Raw genomic sequence first — 24,692 nt, 5'->3', positions numbered from 1 at the left:
CCCTACAATAGTACCGTGGCTGTGAAGTTTTACCGTTGTTGAAATAACAGAATTTTGAGTTTGTGGAGCTGCAACGCGGGCAACATAGCCCAGATGGTGGTGCGTCAGGTTTGTTTTCGTTACCACCACGGGAAAAACCATCGTCACCACCTTCGCCGTCGCCATTAGCAAAAACCTCCTTGATGTCTTTTCCTGCAAATTGGTGACTCATTTTTTTGTGCTTGGGGTTAAAAGATGTTTTAATCAAGGTACGTAAGATGTTTTAAACTAGTGTAAGTGGTGCACTTATATAGTCGAAATAGTTTTTTTTTTATTTTTATTTTTAATAAATATAGTTGATTGTCATAAATATTATAAATATCCATTTAAGGTAGATAATCTACAAAAAATGGTGAGAAAAACTCATTTAAAGAAATAAATAACTCTAAATTGAAAAGTAAAAAACTAAATTTGATTATTTTCCATTTTGCTAAGAGCTTGAGTATCAAGAAATTAAATAAAAAATAGATAAAGAAAGAGCCAATACAAGAGGAATTGAATCAAATAAAGATATTGTATCATATTAGTAGGATGCATTTTTAGATATTTAATAAATGTAAATATAAAAAATTGGAGAAAGTTAAGATAACATGTTGTTTGGGTTGACGTGAAATTTATTTTATCACAAGCTTATGGTGTATGTAAAATTTATATCATGTTAGTAAAATACTGGTCAATTAATTAATTATATCTATATCTATATATATATATATATGTGTGCAGAACCTATGTAAAATCACATTTTTTATGAAAATGATAACTAATCAATATTATCACATTATAGGCTACGTATCAAATTATATGCGATACATATTCGATTTAAGAGATTACGTGCGTACTTAATTATTATTTTTTAATTTTTTAATTTTCTTTTTATTTTTTAATAAATTTTATTTTTTTCATATATTTTTTACTTTATTATTGTTATTATTATTTTATATTTTATTTATTTTTTTACTTTTATTATTTTTATTTTGGTAAAATTTTGTTTTTATTTTTTAAAATTTTTTATTTTTTTATATATATTTATTATTTTTACTTTTGTTATTTTTTCTATTATTACTATTTTATTTTATTTATTTTTAATTTAATTAATATTTTTTAATTATTATTTTTTAAAATTTTATTATTATTTTATATATTTATATATTTATTTATTTTTTAATTTTATTATTATTATTATTATTATTATTATTATTATTATTATTATTATTTCTTTACTTTTTATTTTATTATTTTTATTTTATTTATTTATTTTTTTATGTTTATTATTTTATTTTTTTACATTTTGTATTATGTTTTATTTTATTATTTTTTTTAACTTTTTTTTATTTTTAGTTTTATTTTTGTTCTCTTTCTTATTTTTATTTTTTTAAATTTTATTTTTATATATATAGAATCAAATGAGAAGGGTACTTAAAATAAGAATGATTTTTATTAGTCATTATATACACAAAAAAAGATAGTATTATGTTATAAATAAAGAACTTTCGTCAGATTTATGACAAACATCTTTTTCTGTGTAAATAGTGACTTTTATAATTCAGTGTTTTTGGCTCAATCGTGACCAAATATTTTTTATCATATTGAAATCAAAAGTGTAAAACGCTTCTAATCCTTCTTTTTTGAACACCCTTCTTATTGAATTTCTCCTATATATATATATATATATATATATATATATATATATATATATATTGTGTTCTTTGTAATTTGAACTTGGTGGATATACCTTTTATAAACTACTTCGGAAGATTTTAAGATGAGCAACTATATAATAAATTTAAATGAAAAGGGAGTGAAATAGAAGGCCAAACAGATTTTACTAGTTTTTAAGATTGATCAGCTGATTATCTCCTCCCAAATAATTATATAAGAAACTAAAAGGAAATGAATTCGACTGAGAGTGAATTACTCTTATTAGTTTTACCTTTACGCTCTGTTTATATAAGCTTTAGAGTATTTAGTCAAAGGTTAAATTGCTAATAAGAGGCCCATATTTTTAAGATTATTTATAATTTTTAAAAATTATCCTTTAATTTTAAAGTGATCAATTGTAACGTTAAAGTGATCACTTTTTATAGTTTCAAAGTAATCACTTATAATATTTAAAAAAAAAAAGTAACCGCATATACTTGCAACTGAAAAATAATTAATCTAAAAATAATTTATCTACATATAACATGTTGTAATCAATTACCAGTATTTATAGAATTCTTATTTAATTTAATTTTGTAAATCGGTCAAATCACCGCATGAAAGTAGAAAAATAGATTGTTCTTTATTTAAAGAATGCTTTTCTCGTTAGTTTTATGAATGTTTCATTGAATAATCTACTTTTAACGTGTAAGTAGCAGCACAAGCTCAGCCAGATAACAATCTGGTCATTTGAGAACTAAATCCTTGCTAAGACTAATTGATATCGTCAAAATCAAATACTGTTAATAAATCTAAAATTGATAGTGAGGAAAATCATTGTAAGGAAAGGGAAAAGAACTCCATTCCAATTAAATATGTCAAAGAAACAAAAAGAAGTGTACTCTTCACTTCAATTTGATTGATTACACTATTTCTTGATGGTTGGTTAAATGAAAAATTACAAGAAGATAGTTATAGACTTATGCTCAACCAGAGTGCGGGCCGGGTTGCAATTGGGTTGAAAGTCATTCTAATCAAATGCAACATAAATATCCCCATATATAGTTACCTTTTGGTATAAATCAATGGAAGTAACTGAAAACTATTGATAAAAATAAATTCTTGCGTTTAAATAGTACGGGAGAAATATATAATTTGATCATACTAAGATGTATAATTGTTAATCAGAACAAAACATATAAGTTTATTAGTTTATAATCCAACAAAAACTTAATCATAAACCAATTTAAGTTAAACAGGATAATTATTAATTTTTGTATTCATATCCCAGCTTAAAATCGATCTTGGTGCAATTTTTGATCTCTAGCATCACCAGGACGTTTAGGAGGCAAATGATCCTCCATATAATCCTCAACCTTCTTCTCCTCATCCTTCCCTACAACCGTTTCTTTGATCTTTTGTGTAGCTCCTTTTGCCGTCTCCCAAGCTCCTTTCGCCGTCTCCTTCACCGCCTCCCCAATCTTCTCGGCCCCCTCCTTCGCCTTCTGAGTCGTCCACTCGGCCGTGTCCTTCGTGCTTTCTTTAGCATCATGCATGGTGTCCTTGGTGCTTTCTTTAGCATTATGCATGCTTTCCCCAACTTTATGTGCTCCTTCTTTCGCCTTATCTGCAGTCCAATCCGCAGCGCCTTTGGTGGTTTCTTTAGCATCATACATGGTTTCGCCTACTCGTTGCGCCCCTTCTTGGGCCTTTTCACTGGCCCGATTCGTGCCTTCCTGAGCCTTTTGTTTAGCCCAATCTGCACTGTCTTTAGCTCTCTCTTTGGCTTCTTGCATCGCCTCACTTGCTTGATGGGCGCCTTCTTTGGCTCTATCTTTCATGTCATCGACAGTGTCCTTGGCTTTCTGCTTCATTTCTTCGTATTTTCGCTCAACTTTTTCGGCTTCTCGATTATCAAGTTTTTCGTAAACTTGACGGGCTTCCCTCATTCTTTCAGCTGCTTTTGCATCATCTTCTCCTCCTACGTCTTCTCTAGCATACTGATTCTATTAATCAAATTGCAAGTACACATGGATTAGTGCTCTCATAAATCAAATTTTGTTGTTTTAGGTTTCAAAACTAAAATGGATAAATATATTGTTATATACTCGAATTAAAACTTAATAAAATATCCCCTGTGATTAAGGGAGGATATAAATTGAATATAGGGTGTTTGGAAATTAGCTAACTTTTTTTTATTTTGACCAACAAGCTAAAAGCTAACCGAAAAACTAAGCTAGAAAGAAAGAATTAGGTACCTCATGAAATTTGGAGGCAGAAGTAAAGCAAACCCTAGAAACTTTAGGAGAGTAAAGAGAAGAAAGTTGACAAGGAAATAACCCTACTTTCGAAACCTTACAAAATGTGTTCTTCACCATAAACATGGAAGCCATAGCTACTTAATACCAATACTCGATTTCTTTTTCTCCAACACCAGAATTTAATTACTAATTTTGCTGTTTATAATAAGTGAAAGTGAGCAAACATTCCGTTAATGAAGTTGATAATGGTGTCAACTATATAGAGTATGACTTTGGAAAGAATGAACAAGGGAAAAAATGGTGGCAACTTATTTGCATGCCACATAGAGTTATGTGTTGCAACGTGTTACAATTTTGTGTTATATTGTTCAGTAATCAACACATATTGGATTACAAACTTTTACTTTATCACAGGCCTAGCAGGTCTTATACGAGACCATTTTATCTTATTAATTAATATTTTTTGTGAACACTCTAAGATTATAACTAATTATTTTAGAATAATAAATATATATATTAAATCAGTTTAATAAAAATAGTCAATTATATTATTACTTTTATTATTAACTACTATGACAAAATCATGTTTAGTATTCATCCATCGACTAACTCTACAACAATTTCTTTTCTAATTGCATGCTATTGATTTTATCATATTTTATTTTTTTTCTTTGACATCACATTTTTTAGTTGACATTATATTTTTTTCTTTTTATTAATAAATATAATCCATAAATCTAATATTTTGTTTGATCTTAGGCTTATGGATTATATAAATCTTACTTGTTCTCATAGCATAAGGAACGGAAACTAATTCATTACAAAAATTAGTGGGCCGAGACTTAGTGATTATCGCTTAAATTTTGAGTTTATAACTTAGTTTCTCTAAATTTAGGATAGGGTAAAGATTTTTCATATGTAAGAATGAAAGAAGAATGATTTTTTTTTATCGTTGAGATTATAATAATATAGATATCAAATAAAAATTTCAATCATTATACTAATTTAAAATTCTTCATATAAAATTATAAATAATTATCATTAATTTATGTTTTCGATCTTTATTTCTATGTAAATTTTTGTAAAAAATAATTATATTATAAGACATTTTATATATATAAATTAAATAGTCTAATTTATATAATTATTAACATGTAATTTTTTGTTTAGATTGTCTCAGTACGATACGTTATTTTGACTTCGTTTCTACTGCTCTCCATGTTCCAAAACAGGCCCAAATGTGAACTAGAATGTTCTGGATAAGCTAATCTATTGAACTCAGTAAAACAATCCCCATTTCCCTCTCTCAATTCCCTCTTCCCTCTTCAATGGCAACAACAACTCCATTATCATCCACCATTTCTTCTTCTTCATTCTCTCTTCACCTCCCTCAATTTTCCCTTTTTCCAAAACCCACGTCACTTCTCTCTATCTCATCCTCAAAACCCCTCTTTTTTTCTCTCCCTTCAACTAATTCCCTTCAAAACCACATCACTTTCTGCAAAAAAGATGGCATTGATATAACCTTCTTTGATGAAGTAAACCCGGATGAAGAAATCACCTTTAACCCACCAGAAAAGCCTGAAGATTTTATCCCACCTAGGGCTATTGATGAACCACCATTTGAGTCTGAAGATGAGGTTGCTAGAGCTTATGAAGAATTGTATGGTCCTGCTTATAGTGGGGAAACTTATCTTGGGAATGATGTTTTTGTTATGGATTCTAAGGTGAAGAAGTCTTCTGGATTTGGGTCTAAAGCTAAGAAAGAGAAAGTTAGAGATGGTTTTGAAGAGAATGTTGTTCAGGTATTGTTTTAATATTACTAATGAAGCTTATATTCATACAATTATTTTGATTGTAATTGGTAGCTTTCTTTTTATTGAATTTATAATTTGTATGTATGTTGATTGAGGATGCATATGACAATCCAAGAGACTAGTATAATATGGGCTAAACACTCACCCCGAACCAACTCGGCTGCTACCATGAGTACTATGTTATGTGTTACATGATGTGATGTCTGTAGAAAACAGAAGAAGTTGTGTAATTGTTATGTCATTAACAAAGCAGCCAAAGGGCTTTAAATAATACAAAAGAATCTCTTACAAAAGGTAACTAAATAATGAATAATATCCTAAAAGATATCAATGAATAATATGCTAAAGATTGTTTACATGAATAGAGTAAGAGCAATTTATGGCTATCAGAAAAGCTGTAGATAAGGAAATAAAGATTATTCACAAGATCTTTCCTTAATACCCCCCCTCAAAATAGCCAAATTATGATGAATAATACGCAGAAGCGGTTTAGTAAGCACGTCAGCTAGCTGAGCTTTAGTAGAAATGTAGGCAACACGAAGATGACCTTTTTGTACATTTTCCCGCACAAAATGATAATCAAGAGCAATGTGCTTCATTTTAGAGTGAAACACGGGGTCGGCACAAACGTAAGTTGCCCCTGCATTATCACAATAAATCACATGTTGCTGACATGAAATGTGGCCAAGTTCTGACAGTAAGTTTCGAAGCCATAGAAGTTCTGCTGTAGTAGCAGCAACGGCCCTGATACTCGGCTTCGGTTGAAGACCGAGCACGAGTCTTTTGTTTCCTCGAAGCCCAATTAATTGCATTTTTTCCCAAGTAAATAATGTGAGCAGTTGTCAAGATGAAATCATCCTTGTCACGAGCCCAATCCGCATCGGAGTAAGCATGAAGAGAAGAGGGAGATTCTGAATATATAATAAGACCCATGGTTAGTGTACCTTTGAGATAGCGAAGTAATCGATGAAGATATTGCCAATGATCAGTAGTAGGTCTCTGCATATACTGTGCAAGTTTATTGACAGCAAATGAAATGTCAGGACGAGTATGGTTGAGGTATTGTAAGCTACCAAGAAGAGCACGGTACTATGTGGGATTAGCCATTGCAGAACCATGAATACTATGCGGAGGTGTATTAGGTAAAGGAGTTGCAATAGGATTACAGTTATCCATGTCGGCTTTTATAAGAATGTCAAGTATGTATCTTTTTTGACCGAGAAAGAGACCATTTTGGGTTTTAACTACTTCAACACCAAGGAAGTAAGAAAGGTCACCTAAGTCTTTTAACGAGAAGCGAATGGTCAAATTTTGGATACATTTTGTTAAGATTGCAGGAGCATTACTTGTGACAATAATATCGTCAACGTAGACTAGCAAATAAATACAAACATCAGCTGCCTTATACACAAAAAAAGATGAGTCTGAAATAGTGTTTCGGAACCCCATGGTGATTAGATAATTTTTGAGCTCCATGTACCTAGCCCTGGGTGCTTGTTTTAAGCCATAAAGGGCCTTGTGAAGCTTGCAAACATGAGAAGAATAATGGGGATCAATAAAGCCAGGTGGTTGCGATACATAAACATCATCGGTAAGGGTGCCTTGAAGAAAGGCATTGCTTATGCGAGATGACAAATAGATCAATTTTTAGTTACTGCTATAGAAAGGACTAGTCTAACGTAGCGGGTTTAACCACGGGACTGAATGTATCACCATAATCAATACCCTCTTGTTGATGAAAGCCGTGAGCCACTAATCTTGCTTTATGTTGTGTAATAGCCCCGTGTTGATCTTTCTTTATTCGAAAAATCCACTTACATCCTACTAAATTTTGAGAGAGTGAGGAGGGAACTAGAGTCCATGTTTGGTTTTTAGTCAAGGCCTGCATTTCATTGTCCATAGCATGTCTCCATACAGGGCGTTTTAATGCCTGTGTAATATTTTTTGGGAGGTCAGTATGGCATAATTCAACATTAAGATTTAGTTTCTTAATGGGTTTTGTGATGCCTTGTTTTAGTTTGGTAGTCATTTGGTGAGAAGGGGGAATATTATTGTTTAGTGGAGATGAAACTAAGGTATTAGGTTCACTTTGATTGGATGTAGCCAAAGGAATTTGGGTATAAACAGTAGGTTGAGATGAAGAGGGTTGTGGTAATATAGTAAGTGGTATTGGAGCCCACGCATTGATAAGAGCATCAGACATACTAACAGCTTCTTTATGATGCATAAAAGGGAAGTCAGATTCAATGAAGTGAACATGTCTAGATGTGTAAATACGATGACTTTCAAGTTCTAGACAATAATATGCGCTTTGTGTTGGAGAGTATCCAATAAAGATACATGGTTTGGATTTGGGGTCAAGTTTGTGGTTAGAGTAAGGTTTTAACCATGGATAGTAGAGGCACCCAAAACATTTAAGTTTTGAATAATTTGGTTGAATACCAAAGAGTTTAAAGTATGGCGAGTCATTGTTGAGGGTGGTAGTTGGAAGCCTATTGATGAGATAGATAGCCGTGGAGCAGGCATGAGGCCAATATTCAAGGGGCATGTGAGCATGAGTAAGGAGGGTAAGAAAAGTTTCAACAATGTGCCTGTGACGTCTTTCGAAAAGGCCATTATGTTGAGGTGTATGCGGTGGCGTGGTAAGATGAGTAATACCCTCAAAGGCAAGATATGATTTTAAAGCATCATACTCCCCCCATTGTCAGAATATTGAGTTTTGAGAGGAAGTTGAAAAAATTGTTCCACCAAAGCTTTGTAACGCATAAACACATGTTTAGTATCTAATTTTCTTTTTGAAGGATAAAGCCAAATGTACTTGGTGAAATGGTCTACAAAAATTATATAATATTTTTATCCATCAAGGAGCAGATGGGAAATGTCCATAAGTCCGTGTATATGTATTGTAAGGGAGCACTAGATGAAATAGAAGAGGTTTGAAAAGAAAGCTTATGACTTTTATTAGAACAATAGGAATTACAATCCAAAGTAGATAAACTAGTAACATGAAGATTTTTAGAGATAATTTGCCTAAAAACATTAAAAGACGGGTGACCCAAACGGTGATGTCAATCCAAAGAGGATGATTTTGAGGTGGCGAAGCATTGGGATGATGGAGTGCGCACCGAATAGATGCCTTGATTAGGTTGTCCTTGAAAGAATTTTCTGTGAATTGAGATCCTTGACAGAAAAAGCCAGGATGAGAAATTGACTAAAACAGGATTGTCTTGGCATAATTGAGAAATAGAAATGTTTTTCGAAATTGCAGGAACAACAAGAACATGAGTAAGTTTTAAAGAAGAAATAAATAAAGACTATATGACTGATTTTGAGTCCCATACCATCACCTACGAGAAGCTCCTCTGTTCCGTCATACGGAGCATGGAGAGAGTGATTGTTGAGGTCATTGGTGACATGATGAGATGCACCACTGTCAAGGTGCCAAGAGGAGTGAGCGTAGGCAATTTCTGGGATTCGAAGGGTATTAGCTTGTGGTTTGAAAGGTTGACAAGTGGGTGGAGGTGGTGTGGCAGTAGGATATTGTTGAGCGAAAGTGGGACATTTGCTTACAACATGACCCTGTTCTCTACACCATTGACACTTACCAAGAAATGGTTGAGGTTGGCGGGGTTTACGAGATTGATAAGATGATTTAGAGAGGTTACCTGAGGTGGAATGATTTGTGGGAGCATAATACTTTGGCTTTGGTTTTGTGGTAAGGGCAAAAGCACTAGCAGGTACAGATGAATTCTGTTGACGTTGCGGGATTTCTAATTCCTAATTGATGAGTTTCTCATGAAGTTCCTTAAAGGATATGGGTTTGTCACGAGCATTCATCGACTCCGCAACTGAGGCATAATCAGAATCAAGTCCATCAAGAACATGATCAACCACATCTTCATGATCAGCAGACTTTCCAAGGGCAGCGAGGTGATTGACACATGCTTTAATGGACTGCATATATTTCGTAATAGTTTGATTGCCTTTTTGGATGCTTTGAAATTGGTCCTTAAGTTGTTTTATGTGACCTCTACTTGGTGTTGCATATGTTGTGGCAAGTGAGTCCTGTAATGTTTTGGATGATTTTGTCCCTGCAACAAGGGGAACTAAATCTGGGTTGAGGGTGCCTATAAGGGCACCAAAAAGGAGTTGATCCTAACGGATCCAATACGTAAACTCTGGGTTGGATACCACTTTTGCAGCAACAGTATGAGTAGAGGATGGACATGGATAAATATTATCAATAAACTTTTTGAGATCATGGCCTACAAGCATTGCTTCAACTTGAAGTTTCCATGATAAATAGTTGTGGGGGGTTAGCTTAATGATATTTTGGAGGTTGATGACAATGAAGGGCTGGTTGGAGTTTGCATTATTAATAATCTAATAGGAGTTTTCATTGACCATTGCAAAGAGAAAAAAATGAAGGTGGTTATTTGGATCAAAAGCTCTAATACCATGTAGAAAACAGAAGAAGTTGTGTAATTGTTATGTCATTAACAAAGCAGCCAAAGGGCTTTAAATAATACAAAAGAATCTCTTACAATAGGTAACTAAATAGTGAATAATATCCTAAAGATATCAATGAATAATATGCAAAAGATTGTTTACATGACTAGAGTAAGAGCAAATATGGCTATCAGAAAAGCTATAGATAAGGAAAGAAAGATTATTCACAAGATCTTTCCTTAATAATGTCAACAGGGTTTTCAATCAAATGACTCGGGTCATGGCCTAGATAGTCCCGAGCCCAGATTCCTAATGCGTATATAGGAAGTGAATTTTTCTGCTGCTCATGCCAATTTGTTAAATTATCATTTGGGTATTAATAGTTTGATTTAATTGTAGCTGGTGTTGAATTTTGGGAGTTTGGATGTGTATAATTGATAGTAATACTCACTAGAAACACTGCAATCTATATTCAGGTTAATGTTTTGAAATTGGGGTTATGTTTTTGAGCTCAATTTGTGGAAGTTTAGGTGAAATTCAACTAAAGCTTACATATTTGGAAATTGGTTTTGGTGTTTTGACTCCCAATTTGCTACTTTGGGCAGTGGTGAATGAGAATTAGGTATATAGTAGTATAAGTGATGCTTCTTTGCCCAATTCTGAATTTTGCATTTTAATTTGAAGAAAGGATTTGATTAGGAAATGGATTATATTTCAAGTGTCAACTAAAGTGGTGGTTTATGAATTATGTGTAATGCAGGTTAGGAGAGTGACTAAAGTGGTTAAGGGAGGCAAACACATGAGATTCAGGGCAATTGTGGTTGTAGGTGACAAGAAGGGGCAAGTTGGGGTTGGAGTTGGTAAAGCCAAGGAGGTGATAGCTGCCGTCCAGAAGGCGGCCACAGATGCTCGTAGGAATGTCATTACTGTGCCTATGACAAAGTATTTGACATTCCCTCACAGGTATTTTACTTAATATCTCTTTATGTTGCTTTGTTTCCATGGCCAAGATTTCCTGTCTTTTGCTGTAGTTGGATGCTTGGAATTGTGGAGTTTTAATCAATCCTTGGTGTCTGATGCTTGTTGATCTTTTTGTCATGTGTATATTTGAACTTTGAAGTATTTGAAACTTAACCAGCTCGTAGCTCTCCTAAAATACCTATCATGCATGTCGTCTTTCATGTTTATATAAGTGATTAACTTTTTGCACTCTAAAATATGCCAATCTTCTGGTGAAGACTTCTATCTTAATTTTTCTAAGGAGATTTAATCTAATATAGGATATGAAGCTTTTAAATGATCTGTTCATGTTGCAATTAGCTGATTATTTGTGCTACTGTATATCATCATATGAGAAATTTGATTAGAAAATGGTATTAGGAAATGCTCAGATGTGTGCCAATGCGAGCAGTTTTGGAGAACGAAAGGAAATGCTCAGATGTGTTGAAACTGAGATTTCCTTCACGTATGATCTTTGCGACATTCCCCATCTTAACTAGAAACTAGGAAGGTCCTTATCTAGTATTTTCGATAATTTTAGTGTGTCATAGCTCTTACGCAATTGAAGTCCAGAATAACAACCTTTCATTACCTCAATGCCATCAAGTGGCTCCAACCTAGGTGGGGTTTGGGATGGTCGAATATTGCAACTTTACCTTTGTTAGTAAAAAATAAAGAAATTGTTTCTGATTGACCTTTGGTAGCAAACATTATTAAAAACTTCACATAAATAAGTAATACATGATTAAATGAGCTATTTTAATATATTATACAATAATCCGAAACCAAAGAACTATAAATATTTCCCGTCGAAACAAGAGACACAATTGAAGTCCAGTCTAGTAATTGCTATCAGAACAAATTGTTGGGACATTTCTGTTGTACCTCGCATATATAGATGATCATAGCAGTTTCACCATTATCCGTTCCATTTTCCCAAATGAGGATGTGGTAACTATTCATAAACCAATGTGAAGGTTTTGTTTGCTTCATTGCCTAGGCATTCTCTTGCTACTTGAGCCATCTGTCCATTTGCGTTCAATTGTTTGTCTATTATAGTACTTGTATGCTTCCGTTAAATCTGCATTTCTACTGTCCTGATTACTCTTGATGAGGGGGACAAGACCTTTAAGTTCCGGGTGAGATTTTAAACCAAGACAAATGTTCAATTGTTTCTGTATATTTTTGTTGTAAACGAAATGCTTGTTCGGTTTTTATCAGAAATGAGGCAGACTATGGGGCAGCGAGGGTGATGCTTAGACCTGCTGCTCCTGGTACCGGAGTTATTGCTGGAGGTGCAGTCAGAACCGTGCTTGAGATGGCTGGAGTTGAGAATGCCTTAGGAAAGCAACTCGGAAGTAACAATGCCCTCAACAATGCCAGGGCAACAATTCTAGCTGTACAGACTATGAAGCAGTTTAGTGATGTCGCTCGTGAGCGTGGCATTCCAATGGAAGAACTATGGAAGTGATTCCCAATCAACTATATGCATCTCTCTTTTGTTATCTAATTTGTAAATTTATTACTTGACCAATGCTTAGATCACTCCGAAAGTAATTCAGTGTTTTCTGTTCCATAAAACTATTTTTATATTTATCATACACAAAATATATCTTCTATATTATTGAGATTGGTGAATTGAATATCGATGAATGGGTACTATGACCTGTTAGCTTTTAATTATATGGAATCATTCCCTTGTAAGGAGTAGAGAGATGACCATATTTCAGCATTTCGGAATAAAATTAATTGTCAAACATCCCCTAATAAAAGAATTTCAAAGCAAAAGCTCCAATGTTATAAGGCAAATCAATTCCCATAAACTCGCTGGTATATATAAAAGTATATAGATGGTATAAGAAATCTATAATAGTATGTAATAGGAGTGTATGTAAGGTCTTTTTTACCAACATTTTAAAATCCATTACAATTGTTTAGTTAAAATCAGAAAAATTTTGTATATACCCATCCTTAAACCTCCAGATTTGACGCTAAGTTGTGAGGTAGTCTCCAAAAGCAGACAACTTAAATTTTCTAAACCTTGGATCAACATGAGTACATGTCGAACCAATAACCAATCACACCCTTACTATGTACAGTTATCGGTAGATCACCAAAACCCGAAACTCCAAGCTCCAAAATGTGATCATGTCTCCTTAAATCCATAATTTCACACTCTGATCATGGCTAGCTGAGGCTATCAATCCTGTTGAAGGTGAACTTGCCAATGAAGCAATGATGCCGCTGTGCGCCAGAATTGTATTAACTGTGCTGCTCTGGGTAGGATTCCACGAACCCAGGAACTGCAAAGCAAAAATTATCTGTAACATTTGTTGAGACTTCTTGTCTGCAAGTTAATATATATTCTATTACCCTGATGTCATTGAGTGGCTACCGCATAGGCAAGGTTCAAAGGGTCAAATGTATGCAACCTTTACCCCTCTAACAAGGAGGTTGATTGCGATTGACCCTTTGTAACAAACAATATCTGCAACTTTGAAGTGAGTAGCGCACATGATTTAATGAGTCATTTTCATATAATTCAAAACTAAAAAGCTATAAATCTTTGGCCTATCATAATAAGAGACCATTAGTCTACAAGTTAATATGATGTATTAATTAGTCAAGTACTCTTCAATCATAAATTCCTCGTGTATTGCATCATCTTATCAAAATCTTAATCTGCTCTCATGCATACCCAAGAAAACAGCTAATTATAACTCATAACGACTGAATAAACATTTGACATCTAAGCTATAACTGCGAGTCGAAGGCAGTTTACAAGTCATTTCATCAAGAATCAGTCTTTTTGTTTTTAACACAATCCACCTAAAGATGCATAGATTTAGATAGAAATTGTAATGGTACCTGATAACTTCCAATGATCAACAAGACGGGATGCCCAGGGTGAAAAGTGCATGACTGGAAGTTGTGGCCCTTTGACTGCAATTCATAAATGCATCTTCCACCAGACAAAATTGACCACAGGCGTACGCTTTCTTCACTAACTGAGGCTATGTAATTGCCAGTCACGTCCCAGCAAATAGAGCGCACTTCAGATTGATGCCCCTTGATTAAGAAAAGCAAGGTAGACACATCATTACCTAAGGTGATAAGTACGACTGCGTGTGAAGCAGCAAGCCCGAACAGTGGAGATGGACAATGTTAAGCTTTCAGTGCAGGAGTACAATACAAGTCATACCTTCAAGTCAAACTCGAAATCGCCCGTTTCAACATTGAATATGTTGACACCATTTCCTGAAGCTGTAGCCAAAAGTCTTCCTAGTTGAGGTTGGAATCTTACTTGTTTTATTGCTCCCTACAACATGCCATAGCGTACAGAAGTTAAGTATCTAGGACCTTCTAGGCCCTAGGGGAATGTAATTGAAATTGAACATCCAAAACCAAGCATAATACTACCAATGCATTAACATGGATCAACAAAGAATAAACTAATTTAAATGCAAATAAACTTAAATGTACGGGAAGACTAGAAATCAAGCCTACCGGAAGCAAAATGTCCCTACTGTTCCTTCTATTATCAGGAGCTCAAGAGTTAATGTGTTGTTCCTAAGCAATATTCTACAACCTCTAACCTAGACTTCAAAAATATTCCCAGCTGAGAGGTGGAAAGTTGAAAAACCCTCCTTAATATTTTAGGTAAACGACCGGCCAACTTATGTTCGTTACTCCTCCGCCCACTCGATTAGCTACAATTTCCTTTAGTAGCTGTCCCAATGGTTCATCCACAGCCGCACAAGCTCTACCTTCATCTGATCCGCATTTTCATTCAAATTCACACAAACAGACAAAGTACTCCTTGTGTCTCACTCATTTTGCTGCATTTTCATTTAAATTCTCTCACGTTTGGGAGAAAAATGTAGCAAAATAAATGAGATGAAGCAATAGACAAACGCCAAAAGTAGAAAATTTTAACAAATGCAAAAAATGAATGTGAAATCTCTTATTCTTCCAAAGGACAGGATAATCGCACATAACAACTAGAATCAAGATACCAGAGCAATGCCTCAAGATGTTGAGCTTAAAAAGACAAAGGAAAATTACCTTAAATACACGCAAACAATTATAATCCTTCATATCCCAAAAGCGGATCTCATCATTGCAGTCACTTGAGCACAAAAGGTCCATCTTTCTTGGGTGAAAATCCAATGACATAACATGGTCATTATGACCAGATAATGCAAATAGTGACTTGCTTGGCTACAACAGAGACATTAGAAATTAAGACCTATACTTTCAGCTCCATGGATTCATAATCCAAGAACAATAAAGACATTTTTGCATTTAATTTTCAACACAAAGACAAGGAATAGCTTGTGGGGGTGGGGTGTATTTACTTTGGAGCATAATAGATTACACTAATTATTTCTCTAGTTTTAGAGATCACTACATATTAAATGACAAGGCAATGTTGAATAGTCAATGCCTGCATGTGTTATTAGTCGAGAAATTCTCATCAAGCATTCGGTGTGGTAGTTGTGTCATGTGAAATTAATCAGTAGACAAGACAACATTTTAACTGAACAATGGTTTTTAGTACTTTAAACCATAAACACCCACTAAATTAACATACCAACAAAATATTATTACATAGCTAAGCTCTAGTTTTATATGTTGTAAAACCGAATTAGTGACGCCAATAATTCATTATGAGCTAATTAATAAGCAACAGATGGGGACTCAGTATAATGTCTTACATCAGCTGTGTCCCATATTTGAACAGTCTTGTCATATGAAGAAGTAGCAAAAAATTCGGAGCTTGGATGAAACCGAACATCAGTGATTAGATGAGCAAGAGTTTCCAAAGAGCTAGTGTAGCGTGAGGTATCCACATTCCATAGAAGTACCTGAAAATTAAATCAATTACAGTCTAGCCAATCAAGAAATTCCAAAAATCAGATTTGTGCAAGATAGCAGTTCACCTTCTTGTCATTTCCAGCACAAGCAAGCAACTTCCCATTCGGTGAGAAACTGCAAGAGAATAATTTCCCTTTGCTTGCATGAAGAGTTCCAACTTGCACCAAAGAAATGTCTAACCAACATGCACATAATACATACAATTCAGTGAGATACCCTTGTCACTTACATCCGAACCCCCCAACCCCCCGCCAAAAAAAAAAGAGTAAAATGCTTGCATGGGAGCCACTTAATGGCATTAGTAGGGGAACTAGAATGGACCCTTGTTTAGTGTATAAAACGGTGAACAATTTTCATAATCTTTCACGTTAAGCATCATAGTAATTTCAACGCTATAATCTAAGGATAAATCTGCTAATACTAAAAGAAATTCAGGAGTCCTCAAATTCTCATGATTACTTATATGCATCCTCACAACATTTAGCGTGAACTGCGAATCAATTATGATTTTCTTTGTAGTTAGCTCATGAATTTAACAAAGTAATTAGAAGATTGATTCACAATGAATACAGTAGTGACATTGCCTTATGAAAATGCAATACTTCCCAACAATTCCTGCTTGATGGAAATTGGAAAGTAGGGAACATAAATTAAAAATTACGACAAAGGAATATATGAGAATAATGCAGAATATAACCTAAAGGGCTCCTAGTGTCGAACCTCATAAAAAGGTCAATGAAGTACGAAACCTCGTAACAAGGAATCTATGAGTGATGGTTCTACTTCATAATGAAGTGAGAAGGAAACAAGGATAAGGACATTCTTAAGACCTCTATTTTGATCCTTTAAGGATGATGAGACAATCTGGTTTTTTGATAGAAAAATAAGTTCAGCAACTCTATGATATCAGAAATTATAACAGGTATCATCCACAGCATGTACCTGTATGCCCATTTTGTTCATGACTTGATGATGAAGGCTGTTGGAGAGGGTATGAAACATTCGTGTAATTACTATGATCATCATATTGTGAAAAAAGCATTTGGATAGTGTCTTCTATGCCCTTCTCTTCATCATCCCAGTCATCCTATACAAGTATACAAAATGATATCAATCAAATATGAAAAGCATATCCCCAAAACAGGAAATGGTAATTCAGACCAAGTAAACACACATTACATTAAAATCAAATTATCCAATTATAGACCTATTAAAAGGGTTAGTCAAGTCAATTAAGGTAAAAATGCTTTCAGGTTCGGTTCAACAAATAATTGCTCACACTCCAACGTGTTTGGGTTCGGATTGACCCAAGTCCCAATAGGTTGAAGATTTGTAGAATGCTTTTGTTTTTTCCATTATCGTGTTTGATTTATATAATCTTTTAAAAAACTGCATAAAATGTGTGCGTTAAGTTATTAATTAATATACTTCATAAATGCGTGCGTTAAAATTACGAACTCTATGAGATGGATGTTCATAATCCTTTTTTCATGGTAATCTAGATGAAGAGGTGTATATGAAGTTGCTCCTGGTTGGGATCGTTTGTCGTTTGCGAAAATTCTTGTATGGTCTCCGTCAAGCGCCTAGATGTTGGTTTTCTAAACTTGCTTTTGCGTTGCTAAATTACTCTTGGTTAAGCCTCATTCAAATCATGCTTGGGCAATTGCTTTCACATATAGGATTTGGAAGTTCTTAAATAATTTCTTGGAGTTGAAGTAGGTACGGGTCTTGATAGCATTTTTCTTTTGTCAACGGAAATACACGCTTGATAGTTTTAATGAGGTTGGATTCATAAGGTCTTATCCTGCGTCCACACCTAAGGAGTCAAATCACAATCTTGGACGTACTTTTGACCTGTTCTTGATAATCGGGAAAAGTAGCGACGATTTGTTGGTCATCTTCTTTATCTCTCCTACACATAAACTGATCTATTGTATTCTGTGCATATTCTTTCACATGAAGTTGTACTTTGAGTGGTTAACACCAGGACAAGAAGTTCTTTCATCTGTATGTAATCTTTTACTTTTTGGTTGGTGTGATTCTAATTGGGTCAGTTGTCCTCTAACTCGACCTCTCATTAATTGGCTGGTTTTTCTTAGGTCATCTCCTATATCTTTGTAAGATCAAGATTCAAGAAGCAACATATTGTGTCTAGGTTTTCTGATATCGATTAATGGTTGCTCATACTGCTGAACTCAAACGGCTGTGTGCTCTTCTTCTTGACTTCGGTAATGTGGTCTCACGAGTCACGACCTATTTCTATCTACTTTTGCACTTCACATTGCTCATAACCCAGTCTTTCATGAACGAACGACGCACATTGAAGTTAATTGTCACTATGCCAGGGATGCTATTCATGAACGTCTTATTTCTCCCTCATGTTTATTTTGTCAAAGGCCTTGAGGACATTACATTTTTTGTATCTTTTAAGCAAGTTAGGCATTTATGATATACATGCTCCAACTTGATGGGGATGTTGAGCCCATAAGGGCAATGTAGATATGTTTAGGGCTAATATATTTCTTAGGGTTGTTATGTTTCTTATATACACATATAAATGGGAAAGGGAGAACAAACTTTTTCCGCTCGAATCTGTCAATTCAAAAGCATTACCTCCGCTTTACTCCATCAAAGAATCTAGTATATTGTACTATGAGAAAGTCTTAAATGGATTTGTCCACTCTATTTTAGTTCGCACCAACCTTAAAAGGTATTAAAATAGCAAGTATTTTTACTTGACAAGTACAACCAAGTACAATCATTGGGAAACACTTGGTATATTTAAGTCGGTGAACACTAAAATAGTATGGCCCAAGTCTATACAAGACTTTTACTTGTACTTTAGCAAGCACAGAAGGTCCAAAACGCATTCTAGAATAGAAGGGCTAGTTATTACAAGATCACATTATCCTTCATCTTCCAACATTGCTAGTCTATGGGGATCCTTAGTTTATTACTTTATGGTCTGAATATCGAGAATGAACAAACCTAAACAGACATTCCTGATTCGGAAATCAAAACTTCCTCAATGACTCACCTTACCGCTAGTCCTGTTTCTGAGAAGTATATCCAAGTTGGAGGTCAGTGGAAAAGATGATAATGCATTTGCTTGAGTACTTTCCATCAACTGAGCATATGTCTCTTGCTGACTATGCGATAAAGGCATATCAATGCGTGGATAGTTGTTCGCAGACTGTATATATGAATTTAGCACTTGATGGCCCAGACGAGGAGGAACATGATTAGCACCCTGCAAGATACACCAAAACTAATGAGATAGGCATTTATTTTGGAAATTGATAGGAAACAATATGATGAAGATTGTAAATTTCATTTGAAAGGGAAATCAATGTTCTTTGATAATAAATGACAAAGAAACAACGAAAAATGAAATCGAAAAAAAAAAACAATTGTGGAAATGATTACACATCACAAGAGTACATCAAATATGCTGAAATTAGCAATAAAAAATTTAGGTTGGCGCTTACAATGAGAGGCCATCCTTTCAGTGGAGCAGAACTGAGGTCACTCTCTGATCCTGCAAAAAGTTATTCCCGAATTCTTACATTACATATTACACCAAAATAACTACTGAAAATATTAATACTTTGTTTAAATGTATTCGTCAATGTAGTTACTAACTAACTAATTGTGTTCATCAAAAAAATTCAGCTAACAATTTCTAAATCCATATTGGGTCATGAACATAAAGGCAAGTTCTATTTGTTTCTCAACTTAAGTGAATTATCTTATGATAGCGTCTTATGATCTCAATTGATAATGTTTGTAGACATCTAGAATAGGAAGACTTCATTTGTTTGTTTTACTTTTCATCTTACGACTGAGACCAATAACACTTTTGTGAAGTTCTTTAGAGGCTAACACGTATATTGGTGAAGTGGAAATCACTCAAGATGTCTATGAGATCCGACATTATGTTTGAAGATGCACATACAGTAATCGGCTCAGTCTAGACTATAGAGACACAATATCCATGACATAGGCAAACTACAACTTTACACTATAGTTGGATAGCAAATTAGGAAAGAAAAGAAAGGAAGGAAAGGATAAGGAAAGGAAGGGAAAGAGAGGGAAAAAGCTCCCTTGTTAGTTTAGTAAGGAAGCGGAGGGAAAAGAAAGAAAGATTCATTTTCCTTCCAAATTTGATGTTAACAAAATTGCAGGACTTAATTCCTCTAAATCCCTTCCCTCCAAACCCCTCCCCTCCCTTTTTGCTATCCAAACAAGGGGATTTTCACCCTCCAAATCCTTTCCTTTCTTTTCTTTCCATTTCCATCAATCCAAACAAGGCCTTAATGATTTCAAAACTAGTTCAACGATTAAAAAAAGTGCCATTTTTCTCAGTTATATAACATTTAATCAATTAAAAGCAGCTAAATGCTAGTAGCAGATAAATAACAATAATGTGTTAGCCTATAAAGCTGAAATATTTTAAAAAACTCCGTCACTTAACCTATTGTATGTGGTTCAGCACATGTTGATGACGCCATGGGTGTATTTCCCATACTGGTGAATTTTTTCTTGTCCTGCAGAGTGCAATTACTCGATTAAGTTTAGAACTCAAGACTATTATGTTGGCGCCTTAATGGATTAAATTACAAGGAGGCATACTTACTTGCCGCTGTGAAGCCTGCTTACAGATGTTTCTTTGAGGTTTACTGTAACACAATGAATAAGAACATTAAGAAAAATACATCAACAACAACAACGACGACAATCCCAAAGCCCTAAATATTAACATAAAATATAACGCAATCTTCGGTTTACAAATGATAATGGATTATACTAAAATGGCTCACTAAACTATGTAATTTTTTTTTTGTGAAGATTGAGATAATGTTTGTTATCAAAGGTCAATCGGAAACAGCCTCATTGTGATCACTAACACGGATAAGGTAGTGTACATAGGTGGAAATCACTTGATAGCATTAGGGTTATGAAATGTTGTTGTTCGGTTTTGTTAGAGAATATGTTCCTCATATATTCTCGATATATTTGTTTATTATCTTATTTGGTAGGTATATATTTAGTTTCCTATTATCTAGGGTTGTTTGTAATTTGTAACAACATATATACAATTCAATGCAAAGATATCCCCAAGGGAATAACCAAACTCTCTAAACCTAGCCGTCTCATCTCTCTGTCTCTTCTAGTGCTTCTCCATTCTTTCTTTTCCATGGTTGTTTCAAAATTCCATCCTACACTCACCATCACCTACATTAAGTCTCTGATCCTTATCATTCTTGACATCGCGTATGGTCTTTATCACTCCTGGGCAACCCTTTTCACCAATCTTGTACGAGTTCATGATCTCTACAATCATATCGTGCCACCCACGGATGACAAAGTGACAAAGCCAAAGTGAGACCACTGATCTTTCTCTTTGCCAATGTTTAGATGCAGGCATGCAGCTGTGTTTGGATGGTTTGCAGAGATCCCACCAATATAAAAGAACAGATTATGAGTTATGACTCTCAATTACAGAAGATAGAGCTAGAAATTTGGCTATTAAATCAAACTAAATAACTAATGTACAAGGAACGAACCTTGTACCGCCTCTCGTATTTTTAGTTTCCGAACTTGTCTGAGAATAGGCATCAACTTTTCTAGCTACACACTTATGATGAACTCCTTCACAAGTTTTCGGGTACAGTTGTGTTAGCATACTATCAGAGTCATTGCCAAATGAAAACTGCATGGAATTTTGTGAATTAATCCCAAACTTTGATGACCCAAAAAAAGGATTTTGTGATGTTCCGCTGACATGTTTTCCCTAAAATTATTGGTGAATTCAATTAATTATATTATATAGAACTGACCAGACAACTGTTAGATATTCAAATCACCTCGTTTGACACCATCCCAGTTTCTTCTACTTGTTCGAGTTGCATATGGAAATACACGTCGTGAAAGATTGACCACCATTCAGCCAAAAAGCCTTGAGGAGAGTCGATTGCTGAAACTTGAAAAGAAACACCATAACCCAGAAAAACAAACAAAACAATACATCAATTAAGAGATACAAGTATTATAGTTGTTCACCATTAAAAAACACACTAATTCATCAAATTCGTTGGAAAAGCTACAAAAGTATGACAATTAACTAAAAAGAAGTATATAACAGAGAATTTTCTCCCCATAGAAGAACAGGCATATGGCAATCTTGATTGTGTTCAGTCTATGTTAACTAAAGTCTACATTTCACATCAAGTACCCGTGTTAAATACTCAACACTCTAACACTTGAGTTAAAATTTAAAAATCAAAATAAGATTAATTGGACACCCCTCAGTATGAGGTCAAGTCTATCCTCTATGAGTTAAGCCAACAATCACCCCACACATACATCATCCAAATGCTTGAAGGTATGAAAACATATATCACATTGTTGGTTCTTTCGTGTTTTGGCTTGATTCATTATCAATGTGTCACAGTTTACTTCTCGGGTTAGTGGTTAGTGGTTACAATCAATATCCTTCAAAAGCAATGAAAATTATGAATTAGGAGTATATAGGTTTCCAGTAGATTCAAAGACCGAAACATCAAACTATCATCTATATACACCCTTATCCACAAAAGAGCATTGCCCTTACATTGACCTAGCTACATTGACCATTCCTTTGTCTCATCAAATTTGTTACATTTGCAATAAAAAGTTGTTACGTTGAAGATCCCAATGTAGCAAATTTATTGGAATGGAAGAGAGCTAGTAAATGTATAATCAAAACAAGCATCAAAGATTACTTATACAACAATTACCTAGTCTTGATATAAACCCAACGACATCACAACAATAAAAACAATAACAAGCTAACAATAATGGCAAAGCCTTGTATTCGAACATGAGGTCAGCTACATGAACCAAAACAAATCAACTTGAGAGATTGTCGAAAACAATCCCTTTTCCACATTCAACCCTGTAAAACATCAATTCTGCCTACCCAAACAGTGGAAACTACAAAAGAGTAAAATACCCAAAAGGGAGGTTTATGATCAGGACCACATACCAACAGGACAAACATCAGCATTTGTTTCTTTTACAAAGAGCTCAGCAGTCCTATGCATGTTGTTTTTCACCAGATAATCATGCAAATACTTCTGAAAACTACACAATTTTCCACCATTATCCAAAATCAGAACTTCAATTTAAAACCAAAATTAACAAATAACCCACAAACCCAATTTCCCAAACGAACAAAAAAATTTGAAATGAAATCAACAAAATGCAACAAAATAGGAGTATATAAACTTACATCCCTTCAGCATTCCATCCATCACTAGAATCCATAATTCCTTATCCAAGCTTCAAAATCTAAACCCTTTTACACACAGCATGAACAGAATTGTCAAAAATAAAAAGACCCAAAAACTAAAAGCAATCGAAACACAATCTTTGATGGGTTAAAGAACCAAGCAAAGATTTTTTTTTTTTTTTTCCAGTTTTTTGGAACAACAATACCCTATGGCCAAAACCCAGTTGGGATTTTGATTAAGAATTGAATAGAGATAGAAAAGGGTAGTGTACCTGAGAAGAGAAAATGAAAGGGACAGTGCCATGCAAAAGGTAAGGTAATGTTATGTTTATGTACTTCTGCAATTAAGTAAAATAATTAAAGGATTTTTTTTTGGAATATTGTGGAGTAGTAATATATTTATTTTACTCTATTTTTTTCTTCATGAACTTTGTACTCTACGGTAGAGTGCAGTATTTTCAAGTTTCTGCAATCCTACGCTGACTTTTGCTTCTGCTGCTTCAGTGACACTGGCTTTCATGAGTGTTGCATTGAAGAAACAAGATTTTTCATAATCTTTTAATTCGCTTCCTTATTTTTTTTCACCTATTTCTAGGGTTTTTCCGGTTAAAAATGTACTATTTTTATTTTAAATTAGTTGTATTTTTAGATATTGACGAAAAAATAAGAAAAGTTTTTTAAAATACATTTTTGTCTATTTTACTCCTTGTGAGTGGTAGGTGAAAAAGTAATAATACGCTGAGCGAGAATAAAATTGGACTAAAATGGAAAATTATTTAGTGTTATTACAAAAAGTACCAAAAAATATTATATTTTATTAACTAATCAATATTACATTAATGACATAACCCTCTTAAGTACAATATATCACCTTTGATGGAAACACACTCTAATAATACAAGAAGACAGACTCATGTATAACCCTAATTGTTATTAATGTATTAAACTTTTCACATCTATTCAAATCTAATTTAAGGTCGTTATATATAGCAAATAAGCAAGTTAGAATACTCTAGACCAACAAGACTTACCCACTAAGGAAGCTTAAAACAAAAATTTGTGAATTGCTCCTGCACGGTTGCTCAAATGAGCACCTGCTGCAGACCGTTTACTAACTTCTTTGACCACTATTGTCTTGTTCAATGCACCTTCCTTCAACATATGATAAAGGTTTTTGTACCTTCTTATCTTATTTAAGGCACTTTATATACATCTCATTGATCAAGTTATGTAGTGATTCGAATCTCAACCTCTCGTACTTCCTTAAACACCCAACTTCTTTCTCTAATGTGAAACTCATAAAGCGGGCTATAAGATGATCATAATCATCTCTCAAGC

General features: G+C 34.1%; 3 protein-coding genes and 1 non-coding gene across 6 annotated transcripts; 1 reads left to right on the top strand and 3 right to left on the bottom strand.

The window, feature by feature from the left end:
• Positions 1 to 2,969: 2,969 nt before the first annotated feature.
• On the bottom strand, positions 2,970 to 4,072 carry LOC130823484 (late embryogenesis abundant protein At3g53040-like). The gene is made up of 2 exons (XM_057688100.1): positions 3,936 to 4,072; positions 2,970 to 3,683 (listed from the first exon to the last, which is right to left on the bottom strand). Exons 1-2 carry the CDS (start codon positions 4,068 to 4,070, stop codon positions 2,970 to 2,972), a joined length of 849 nt encoding a protein of 282 aa, XP_057544083.1. The 5' UTR covers positions 4,071 to 4,072.
• Positions 4,073 to 5,131: 1,059 nt separating this feature from the next.
• Positions 5,132 to 12,852, top strand: LOC130823599 (30S ribosomal protein S5, chloroplastic-like). The gene is made up of 3 exons (XM_057688271.1): positions 5,132 to 5,743; positions 10,965 to 11,167; positions 12,425 to 12,852. Exons 1-3 carry the CDS (start codon positions 5,267 to 5,269, stop codon positions 12,672 to 12,674), a joined length of 930 nt encoding a protein of 309 aa, XP_057544254.1. The 5' UTR covers positions 5,132 to 5,266; the 3' UTR covers positions 12,675 to 12,852.
• On the bottom strand, positions 9,531 to 9,667 carry LOC130824707 (small nucleolar RNA Z247). Its single transcript, XR_009046799.1, has one exon. It is a non-coding gene; the product is annotated as a small nucleolar RNA Z247 (small nucleolar RNA).
• A 172-nt stretch (positions 12,853 to 13,024) lies between the features above and the next one.
• LOC130823598 (transcriptional corepressor LEUNIG-like) lies at positions 13,025 to 23,774 on the bottom strand. Of its 3 annotated transcripts, none has more exons than XM_057688267.1 (16): positions 23,627 to 23,774; positions 23,355 to 23,420; positions 23,109 to 23,206; positions 21,949 to 22,064; positions 21,649 to 21,875; positions 20,718 to 20,760; positions 20,556 to 20,628; positions 19,570 to 19,619; positions 19,119 to 19,331; positions 17,024 to 17,168; positions 16,147 to 16,256; positions 15,922 to 16,071; positions 15,269 to 15,424; positions 14,406 to 14,522; positions 14,072 to 14,272; positions 13,025 to 13,506 (listed from the first exon to the last, which is right to left on the bottom strand). In XM_057688267.1, exons 2-16 carry the CDS (start codon positions 23,387 to 23,389, stop codon positions 13,360 to 13,362), a joined length of 1,881 nt encoding a protein of 626 aa, XP_057544250.1. In that variant the 5' UTR covers positions 23,390 to 23,420; positions 23,627 to 23,774; the 3' UTR covers positions 13,025 to 13,359. The 3 variants fall into 3 exon arrangements, with proteins under 3 accessions (XP_057544250.1, XP_057544253.1, XP_057544251.1); XM_057688270.1 differs by having other exon boundaries at positions 21,949 to 22,058; XM_057688268.1 differs by lacking the exon at positions 23,627 to 23,774 and having other exon boundaries at positions 23,355 to 23,457.
• Positions 23,775 to 24,692: the final 918 nt, after the last annotated feature.

The sequence above is a fragment of the Amaranthus tricolor genome, chromosome 9, assembly GCF_026212465.1.
Source record: "Amaranthus tricolor cultivar Red isolate AtriRed21 chromosome 9, ASM2621246v1, whole genome shotgun sequence".
NCBI lineage: Eukaryota > Viridiplantae > Streptophyta > Magnoliopsida > Caryophyllales > Amaranthaceae > Amaranthus > Amaranthus tricolor.
Note: the sequence above shows the minus strand (reverse complement) of the source record. Positions and strands in the feature narration are given on the sequence as shown.

Excerpts from the sequence above, each read along its gene's own strand:
- LOC130823484 (XM_057688100.1), bottom strand. The coding sequence starts at position 4,070 with ATGGCTTCCATGTTTATGGTGAAGAACACATTTTGTAAGGTTTCGAAA. Across the intron at positions 3,684-3,935 it reads CTGCCTCCAAATTTCATGAG|AATCAGTATGCTAGAGAAGA; the intron begins GTACCTAATTCT and ends TTTGATTAATAG.
- LOC130823599 (XM_057688271.1), top strand. The coding sequence starts at position 5,267 with ATGGCAACAACAACTCCATTATCATCCACCATTTCTTCTTCTTCATTC. Across the intron at positions 5,744-10,964 it reads TTGAAGAGAATGTTGTTCAG|GTTAGGAGAGTGACTAAAGT; the intron begins GTATTGTTTTAA and ends TGTGTAATGCAG. Across the intron at positions 11,168-12,424 it reads TATTTGACATTCCCTCACAG|AAATGAGGCAGACTATGGGG; the intron begins GTATTTTACTTA and ends GGTTTTTATCAG.
- LOC130823598 (XM_057688267.1), bottom strand. The coding sequence starts at position 23,389 with ATGGATTCTAGTGATGGATGGAATGCTGAAGGGAT. Across the intron at positions 23,207-23,354 it reads GGATGGAATGCTGAAGGGAT|TTTTCAGAAGTATTTGCATG; the intron begins GTAAGTTTATAT and ends AAAATTGTGTAG. Across the intron at positions 19,620-20,555 it reads TGCTGAACCACATACAATAG|GATCAGAGAGTGACCTCAGT; the intron begins GTTAAGTGACGG and ends AACTTTTTGCAG.